This window comes from Cephus cinctus, unplaced genomic scaffold (genome assembly GCF_000341935.2).
Source record: "Cephus cinctus unplaced genomic scaffold, Ccin1 Ccin1_scaffold0429, whole genome shotgun sequence".
Classification (NCBI taxonomy): domain Eukaryota; kingdom Metazoa; phylum Arthropoda; class Insecta; order Hymenoptera; family Cephidae; genus Cephus; species Cephus cinctus.
This window is the reverse complement of record NW_014333110.1, coordinates 34,833-44,103: the sequence shown is the minus strand read 5'-3', so window position 1 is coordinate 44,103 and position 9,271 is coordinate 34,833. Positions and strand designations below refer to the sequence as shown.

Below are 9,271 nucleotides of genomic sequence, written 5' to 3'. Positions count from 1 at the left end.
CCTATCAATAGATCATTAGTGGTTAAGGGGGGGGGGGGGTCGATTGTGTAATTTAAATGCAGTGAAAACACGAAAAGTGAAGAGCTGTTAGCCAATCGTTATGCTTGTCTTCTTTTTAACCTAACACGCGATTGACCAACAACTATTCACTTTTCGTATTTTCACTACATTTGAGTTACACGATTGACTTCAAGAACTGGTCTGTTCTTATGCGCTTGCTCGAATTTTGATCTGTACTTAAGAACTGAATATTTTTAAATTCTATTTATGCTTACCAAACTTGAAGCTACCGTCGCTTTTATTGCAATAATTAATGCCAAAAATATGTCCCTTTCAGAAACAAGATGACTCTGTTCGACTTCACAACTATAACCAATTTAGACAATTGGAATGAATTATCGGATACTGTAAGAACTGTGGGAAAATCGAAGGCGACCTTGGTCTTGCAAACAACCCAAGTGTTCCAGCGAGCAATTTTTTTCACGTTATTAAATCCGCAACCAAATGGTGCTGGCTTTGCCGGCGTTAGAACGCCAGTAGATTTCGATCTGTCAGCATACAAAAATATCACGATAACATGTAGGGCTCAAGGAAACAATAACAATTATAAGGTTGTGCTGAGACACAGGAATTTAACTTCCAACGAAGATCCGACCTACGAAAAATTCTTCACAGTAAATTGCTTTAATTAGTGCTATTCGCATTCGATTCATTATATTATATCTGATAATCACACTTTTTATGCAGGTTCCCATATCTAACGAGGAATTTTACACCATCGATGTACCCTTAGCGGACTTCAAAGCGTACTACCGTGGTCAGGAATTACCTGATGCTGAGCCATTGGATACCACAAATATAACGATGTTTGGCTTGCAAATATATGGCGGAGTTTATCTACCCATTAAGCAAAGCGGTGTCTCGTCCTTGGAGATAGATACTATTAGTGCTACCTCATAGATAGAAGGCCTATTTTGTGCCTCGCTCATAAAATCTCTTCGATCTAGCAGATGTTACAATTTATACGACGAAATTCATTCGATCATAGTTTAACGACGAAGCGCTAAAGCTGCTGTGAACTTCACCGACTCGAACCATTATTTGTTTTAACTTGAAAATTCTGAACCATTTTCATGGGATCGTCAAATCCATTAACTGAAATGCCTCGAATTTCATCCTTGCATTGGTACACTATAGTTCTGGGTGAAGAACGCTCTATTCAATATTTTACGAGCATAAAATTCGGTACAAAAGCGTGTACATAGAGAAACAAAACTTCATAGAACCACGTAACAATGAATTAATGGTTCATCTTGTGAAACTTTATAATCCTGATCAAAGTAGTAATCAGTCCCTGCGGTTGACAGTTGAGAACATTTTTAGATTTGATTACGATTTCACGAACATATCTGATTTTCTACCAAATGTATTGTCTATCTATTCTTAGTACTAATTTTGTAAGTAAGTTATTGCTAAGCAAAAATGTAAAGGTCGTTTAATAAATGCCGCGTTGTAACCGGATACGTTCAGTTTCAATATACGTATAACCATTTCCCCACAATTTGCTAAGATTTATATATGTACACAGTTACAGATATATCATATGTATATTATTCCCGTAGGAAATTGATCAAATATTTCCGAAGCCCGATTACACTTAATATCAACACCGATAATATTCTATATATATATAATTACTTACCCTTTATTAAATCTAAATATAATATTAAGAGTAGGCATATCATAAGCAATCAAAGATGCTCTCACAGAAAGAACAGATCTGTCAATTATATTCTAGGTTGAAAGTAAAAAGTAAATAGAAAGGTAATATTTTGTTTTTGTTTTTTAACATTTTGTTTCTCGCAAAGTCATTGCAAACTCTTGTATCTAAAGGTTTTGTAGGTCGCTAAAATCGTGCTCGAAAATCAAATTTTGAAATTCACAATAGCAGATAGTGAAAGAATACAATTTTTCAATTTTTACTCCGGGGAGTAACTACCCTTAAATGCATTCTATTACGTCAACATGAAAATATCTAACTTTTGCGGGTGAAATTCATTAAAAGTAACTGATCACTGACAGATACGATATTGCGTCTCATTAGTCATCGTGAATATCGTAATCTTCACATTAAAAAATTACGGTTCGGTGAATCCACGTTTGAAAAGTAATGAAATACAAACTATAATGTTCACAACGATGTATATACTGTAACGTGGCGTCAGGACGACAGATTCAAAAGCTCCACACTTCCGCGCGCTGCCGACAGCACGGCGGTGCCTCCGGCCTCCATCTCTAAGGATTTCGTTGGTCCGTGGTTCGGGAGCAGGTAACGGCGGAAAGTAGTAGACCGGTAGCGTAGGCACGGGGCCCTTTTGGGTTGAGAGCCCCACGCAAGTGGTGCCCAACCGCCGGGAGGCACTATCGTTACCCCGGGAACTTTGCCCGATTACAGTTTGCAGACGCGGAAGATCCGTGTGTACGGACTCGGGTGTCCGGCAGACCGCGAGAAAAAGAATTCTTCTTCCGTGCTTGAACGATAGTCGAACTATCGGATAATCGGGGATCGCGCCTATCGGGATTTCTCCCAGAGAACCATGGCTACCGTTTTTTCTTTTTTAATATAGTGTCAGTGCATGGCCGAGTGTGTGAGACATCGAGTGCGCAGTAGACGCCTCGTGGAGCCGGAACGCGGCACCATGAAAGTGGGCGAAAGGAAGACTGCTGTCGGTGTTTTGATTTTTTAAAGGATTTATGGAACTGCCAATTTTCGGTAAGTACCGCGAGAGCACGCTTATTTTAAAGAATGTCTCGCGCGTAAAGATAGTCGAGCGGACGTGGCGCGGACACACGAATGGCTAGGGTGACTACCGTCGTCAGAGTGCACCTCCCTACTAAGGGGAAGCTCGTCTCCAACGAGAAATGTTAGAATCGCGAATCACACTGCGAAGGGGATTCGCGGACTCGGTAAGCACACCGATATAGGGACAAGTCTTGGGCGGGCTAGCCACCACGACTCCAGATAGTCGTGAGCCGCCGTTGGGGAGCACACTGTACGCGACCGGATTTGTATTACAAAGTCCTTCGTTTATTTAGCTGTAATAAACAAAACGGTATTCTACTCGCTGGGTAGTCATTTTGTTCGCCTATCCACCGACTCCGAAATTCTCTCTCGTCGCCCCCATGTTCCCCTCTATCATTTTCAGTGCGCTGAGGCTGAGCCGCCGGGAAAATTGGAATCGGCCGTCAGGAGAGACAGTGGTGCGGGAAAGCCGCATCTGGCACCCAACATTTAGGTTTTCGGATCTTTTTAGATTTCAGCACGCCGGGAGCAGCCGCGAATTATTCGTAGGCGACGCCGATGTACAGTATACGTCATAATACAAACTTACGCAGATATACGATATTAAAAATATTCAGTTTATATTTGACTTTCATCAGAATCGGAGGAATCATCTAAAATACCTTCCGTGTTACTAATATTGACATTTATTATTTTTATAATAGTAGCTCATTTCAATAATTTCTTCTAATAAAGTCATTTAACTAAAGGTTCAAATACACCAAATTTTTAAAAAATATCTCAATGTTAAATAGTTGTAATATTAAAAAAATAGTCAAGTAGTGTATTGAGCGCGCACATGATAGGGTTCCATAGTCATTCTGTAGTAGCTATTGGCAAAAGATGTAATCTTCACTAAACCATATCGAAAAAAAGTTACTTTTATATTTTTCGTAAACTATTTTTGATATAGCGTTCGTTATAAATTTGATTGGACGTACTAATTGAAAGCTACATTTTAGAATTTTTTCAGATTTTTCGCATCGACAGTTTAGAAATTGGGGGGGGGGGGCACTCTGATAACCACTTTGAAAGCAAATATCTCGTGACTTAAGGATTAAAATGAGAAGTTCTAAGAACCTTTTAAACTGCATTTGAAGAGACCTATTAAAAGACACCTCATTCGATGAGATGAGCAACAAATTTCGAGTTTACTTTTTAGTCTGTGGGATGGAGGTAAACAAATTTTTTTTTAATGTTATCATTTCTGTTTTTGAGTCATCGATCTACGTCTGTGTACCAAATTTTATCTTAATCGGTCCAGAAATGAGAATGGGAGGTCTGTGACATACAAACAGACGAACAGACGAACGGACTGACAGAAACCATAAAGGTTCCTAGATTTCTACGGAATCCTAAAAAGCGTATATATTCTTCCATATCAAATCACATTATTAGATTCTGCGGTTACAAACCATCTAGCTAACCATATGGTTCCAATTTACAAATTTGTACTAGATAAGCAAACATGGAATAATACTGCTTTTTTACATTTTGTTTAAAAATCAATGAGATCGCAATCTTCGACTTCGCCTTTTTGTATCAGCTCAGAAATGGAACGAAAAATACCGACACAGCCAAAAGTGCGCGTATCTCGAAGATAATGGTCCTGCAAAGGATTCCAGTTTTCTACCAGATAATATTATCCACCGCGCCTGAATGAAAAATTTTTAGATACGTGATGCATCACTGATAGATAGATCTCTCAGGATTTCCAACAGTGCCAGAGTCGTTATGTGAACTTCAGTGTAGTAGATTGCTGTTACTATTTGCACAGACATCATTGCCACGTTTGCCCAGAACCTGCTAGCCTTCCAAAAAAACAACTCATACTCCATACAATCGAGCCTATACTTCACATTAATTAAAGTAATCGAATATTTAAATTTCAAATCAACATAATTAATTCCAAATGACTTATTTATCACTAAGGATAAGCAAACAATACGTATTTTCAGAAGTGTCACGTTACCGCAAAAATTTACTGTTAAATAGTAGCAGTTTATTCAAAAACCAGTAGCACTTCACGTTTCTCCAACTGCGGACGATTAGAAGAAACACATATAATCACGTAAGCGTAGCGCCTTACATACCGCATACTTGCCCAATACGCATTAGTTGTATCGGTAGTACAAGTGCAGTCTATTTTATAGAAAGAAATGTCGTCCGGAAGTTCCTTAATCAAGTTTATGGGCCTCGCCATAGGTATCATTCTGTTATCAGATGCCACTAATGGGTAAGAATATACATATTTGTAATCAACTCTTTTAATAATGAATCCTCTGTGTCCTTTGACTTGGGCTCAGTGTCTGCAATGAAAAATCTGTATTGTAAAACATGTTACATTTCTATTGGTAACAGTCGATACGGATTCTTGTGTACTCGCGCAACTTGTGTAGTTCACGTATAATATCCATAGTGTATTTTTAAAATTAGTATGGTAATTGAACAGAGTCGACTTTATAAATAATATCTTACGACTCAATTGTTTTACATGTACTTTCGGCGATCTATTAAATTTTCGTAATCATTATAGTTTATCAGTGATTCCTTGAACCTTTGTAAAGACAAATTTTAACATAAAAAATTTCCTAAGTACCAGAGTTTAACTATCACACGAGAGCGACGGAGCAAGAACGAGTTGATTATTTACAGTAATGAATGATTGCAGTCGTTAAATTTCATTATAAAATTTAAATGCACTTTATTCGTATACAGGGAAGGTTGGTTTTCGAAAATAGTTCTATATCGGTGTCGAGTCAAGAAACAGATTACGTTACAGCATACAAGTAAAGTTGACATTTATCCAAGAAAAATCAAGAATAATCCTCGAAATCAAAAGTTCAGTATATCACACAATTAATAATTTGTGTCCTTTTTTAATGGCCGCTACTGTGCATAAGTGACGTGCACAGATGCTTCATATACAGGGTTCGTCAGTCGAAACGCACCAGCAGAAGTTCGCCGCAAGTGGCCGACACGGCAGTGGGGCCTTTTCAAAAAATGACATGTGACTGTGACCGATTCTCATAAGCGCGAACTGACAGTTCGCATAGCATAGTTCGTATAGGTTACTGAAATAATTAATTAATATTGTAATGACAAAATATAATATCAGTTAAGATTTATTTTCAAAACAGATTGCAATTAAAACAATGTAATGTTTAAAATATTCACAATTTTGATATTTCCAAGTAATGATCACAACTGCATTTCTGCAATACAATGCTGCAATTAATTTAAAAATCAATTAATTGAAATATTTTTATACAGAAAAGGTGTAGCAAAAAATCTGTTGTCAAAACAAATCTTAACTGATATTACATTTTGTCATTACAATATTAATTAATTATTTCAGTAACCTATACGAACTATGCTATGCGAACTGTCAGTTCGCGCTTATGAGAATCGGTCACAGTCACATGTCATTTTTTGAAAAGGCCCCACTGCCGTGTCGGCCACTTGCGGCGAACTTCTGCTGGTGCGTTTCGACTGACGAACCCTGTATATGAAGCATCTGTGCACGTCACTTATGCACAGTAGCGGCCATTAAAAAAGGACACAAATTATTAATTGTGTGATATACTGAACTTTTGATTTCGAGGATTATTCTTGATTTTTCTTGGATAAATGTCAACTTTACTTGTATGCTGTAACGTAATCTGTTTCTTGACTCGACACCGATATAGAACTATTTTCGAAAACCAACCTACGTTACCTTTGACCGTCCACCCTTCGCTCATGCATCCGGAAGCCAGACGGGCGCCAGCCAAGTCTTTTTTCATCGGGAACTGACGAGCCTGTATGAACTGGGAGTTGGGGTGGAACAGACCCAACTCCACCAAAACGAGAGCTCTGATGGAATCTATCACAAGAGACGACAAGTTAACGGATCCTGTTGATTTTTGGGGACGCGTAAAATCGGGAAACGCAACCGTAGGTGCTGATCTTGGGGATCGCGTGAAATCAGCAAACGCAACTGGATGCACGAACGGGAGCAGACGGTTACGGAAATTCACGGTCGCTCAGACTGCTAGGTTGAGGTAGAGACGGTCGGAGTAAGAATCAGGCAAATAATGCGAGAGACAGAGAGCGACGAATCGAGAACGTAACAGAACGAATCTGAACTATCAAATTGAAATCCCTTCACCAATTAATAAATTGGGAGTTCTCACTAGAGCTGGTGCTGATGATCCGAAAAGGCCGAGAACTGTATCCAGAGGACACTCAGGTGGGCAATGCATTAGGGCACAGCACTACCCCTCCGGAACACTCACAGAAAATTCGTAGAATTTCTTGGATATCGCAAGAACAACGCGAGAACTATGTTATACGAATCAGAACTTGCTACACCGTATCGAAACACGGCTAGAAAAACTATCAACAGATAGCATGGGAGCGCGAGCCAGTTCGTGACACCTCGGTTGGTGCCCCGAGACAGACTGCTTTGACAATAGTCAAATTCGAGAACTAATCATTCTGATTGGTCAAGATCCTTATAGCTAATGCCTCTTCCATTTCCCTCGAGTCCTCCCTTTAAACCAAATTGAGAGCGTTCCTTAGCGAACTGGTACGTAATTTCTGGAGATCCTCCACGGCTGCTTCCCCAGGGTATCGGGCGACAGCTGGGCACTACATCCTTAACTCGGGCAGGAGGTTCCTCTCCTGCACTTAACCGTATCACGACTCTATCGCCGCCCGCTCTACAGCCCTTTGCCCATCTCTAGCGGGGCGCCGATATCTCCCCCGGGCTTCTGCTGGTCCGTGGAGACGTCTTCGTCGGGTACTCTCCTCTGCCAGGCAACTCGGTACGTCGAGACTATCTCCCCACGGCAGATTCGAGCACCTCGACCTCAACTAAACAATATCGAAATCTTCCGAGAGCATTGACATAACTATACAAATAAACCCGACAACGTAGCCTCTGAGCAGGGTAGTGACCCGCAAGGAATCCCAGATCGAGAACGTTATCTGTATCGGTACCCGGAGTCGCCTTGTGACCGTGAATCGCTAAATCACGTCACAATATTATTTTATAGCCATGCACTGTCGCTCAGCTGATATATAAGTGACTTTGTTGAATCTTGTATTGGCTGAAATACTGAATTTTAAAATCCTAACAAGCACATAACTTGGTAAATCATAGATCCTCGCAAACTCACTGCACCTATCAATAGATCAGTGATAATTGAGAACTGGTGTGACCCTATGGGTTTCCTCGAATTTTTATCGGTACTGAAGCACTGAATACTTTTAAATCCTAGTAATGTTTATCAAGTTTGAAACAACAGTCGGTTTAATGCCAAGTTTATACCAAGTTTAATACCAAGAAAAATCTCCTTTTCAGAGACAGTATTACTCTCTTCGATTTTACAACTATAAGTAATCTGGACAATTGGAGTGAACAATCGGACACTGTAAGAACTGTGGGAAAATCGAAGGCGACCTTGGTCTTAGAAACGACCCAAGTCTTTCAACGAGCAATACTTTTCACATTATTAAACGTGCTTCCAAGTGGTGCTGCCTTTGCCGGCATGAGAACACGAGTATCTTTCGATCTGTCACCATATGAAAATATAACGATAACATGTAGAGCTCAGGGAAACAATAGCAATTATAAGATTGTGCTGCGGCATGAGAATTTAACTTCCAACGCAGATCCGACCTACGAAGCATTCTTCGAAGTGAGTTAATTTTCGTTAATTTCTTCGCGTCAGACTTCATATTTGTCGTGACTGATAATCTAATCTGTTTCTTATACAGGTTCCTACACTTGATAAGGAATTCCAGACCGTCAATATACCCTTGACGGACTTCAAAGCATACTTTCGTGGTCAGGAAGTACCCAATGCTAAATCATTGAATACCGCAAATATAACAATGTTCGGCTTGCAAATGTATGCCGGGGTTTATCTACCCATTAAGCAAAGCGGTGTCTCGTCCTTGGAGATAGATACTATTAGTGCTACCTCATAGATAGAAGGCCTATTTTGTGCCTCGCTCATAAAATCTCTTCGATTTAGCAGATGTTACAATTTATGCAAAATTAATTATACTGCTGTTAACTTCACTGACTCGAACTCGAACCGTTGTTTATTTTAATTTGAAAATTCTGAACTAGTTTCATGGGATCGTCAAATCTATTTAAGGTATTACTACGGACCGAAAAATAACAAAAGTTTCAATGTAAGATTAGAACAATCCAGCGTCAACTTTTGAACTGGTACAGTTCACTCACACACGCCCATCCCTGCATCGATAGGCGCACACTAATGTACATTGGATCCCCCAAAAAACACTTACGTGTAAAAAACTACGCCAAGTACAGGATTGCTGTGAATTCCTCTAACAAAAAGTATTGATATCATATTATTGAGGCCAAGTACATAAGTCACTACATGTTTTCCTATTATATGATCTAGCACTGGC

General features: G+C 39.6%; 3 protein-coding genes across 6 annotated transcripts in view; all 3 read left to right on the top strand.

Annotated features, from left to right (window-relative positions):
• The window catches only part of LOC107267654, a 2,900-nt gene extending 1,379 nt beyond the window's left edge, over positions 1-1,521 (top strand). Inside the window, exons 4-5 of the mRNA XM_015739626.1 lie at positions 338-674; positions 748-1,521. Of these exons, the coding sequence (XP_015595112.1) occupies positions 338-674; positions 748-960 (550 nt within the window). The 3' untranslated portion in view covers positions 961-1,521. The remainder of the gene's footprint in view (positions 1-337; positions 675-747) is intronic.
• A 669-nt stretch (positions 1,522-2,190) lies between these two features.
• Positions 2,191-9,271, top strand: part of LOC107267659 — a 12,956-nt gene continuing 5,875 nt past the window's right edge. The window contains exons 1-2 of one of the 4 annotated variants that reach the window (XM_025084996.1): positions 2,191-2,329; positions 2,628-2,773. The gene's annotated coding sequence lies outside the window, so the exon portion shown is untranslated. Of the gene's footprint in view, positions 2,774-9,271 lie in introns of all 4 variants that reach the window. The other 3 variants (XM_015739637.2, XM_025084998.1, XM_015739636.2) reach the window with 3 other exon arrangements.
• LOC107267658 lies at positions 4,827-9,231 on the top strand. The gene is made up of 4 exons (XM_015739635.2): positions 4,827-4,913; positions 4,996-5,078; positions 8,190-8,526; positions 8,606-9,231. The coding sequence occupies exons 2-4, from the start codon at positions 5,002-5,004 to the stop codon at positions 8,816-8,818; spliced, it is 627 nt and encodes a 208-aa protein (XP_015595121.1). The 5' UTR covers positions 4,827-4,913; positions 4,996-5,001; the 3' UTR covers positions 8,819-9,231.

What these genes read in the sequence shown, in the direction of transcription:
- LOC107267658 (XM_015739635.2), top strand. Translation starts at nt 5,002, where the DNA reads ATGTCGTCCGGAAGTTCCTTAATCAAGTTTATGGGCCTCGCCATAGGT. An exon ending in TTATCAGATGCCACTAATGG is followed by an intron (nt 5,079 to 8,189) that starts GTAAGAATATAC and finishes TCTCCTTTTCAG; the next exon opens with AGACAGTATTACTCTCTTCG. An exon ending in CCTACGAAGCATTCTTCGAA is followed by an intron (nt 8,527 to 8,605) that starts GTGAGTTAATTT and finishes TTTCTTATACAG; the next exon opens with GTTCCTACACTTGATAAGGA.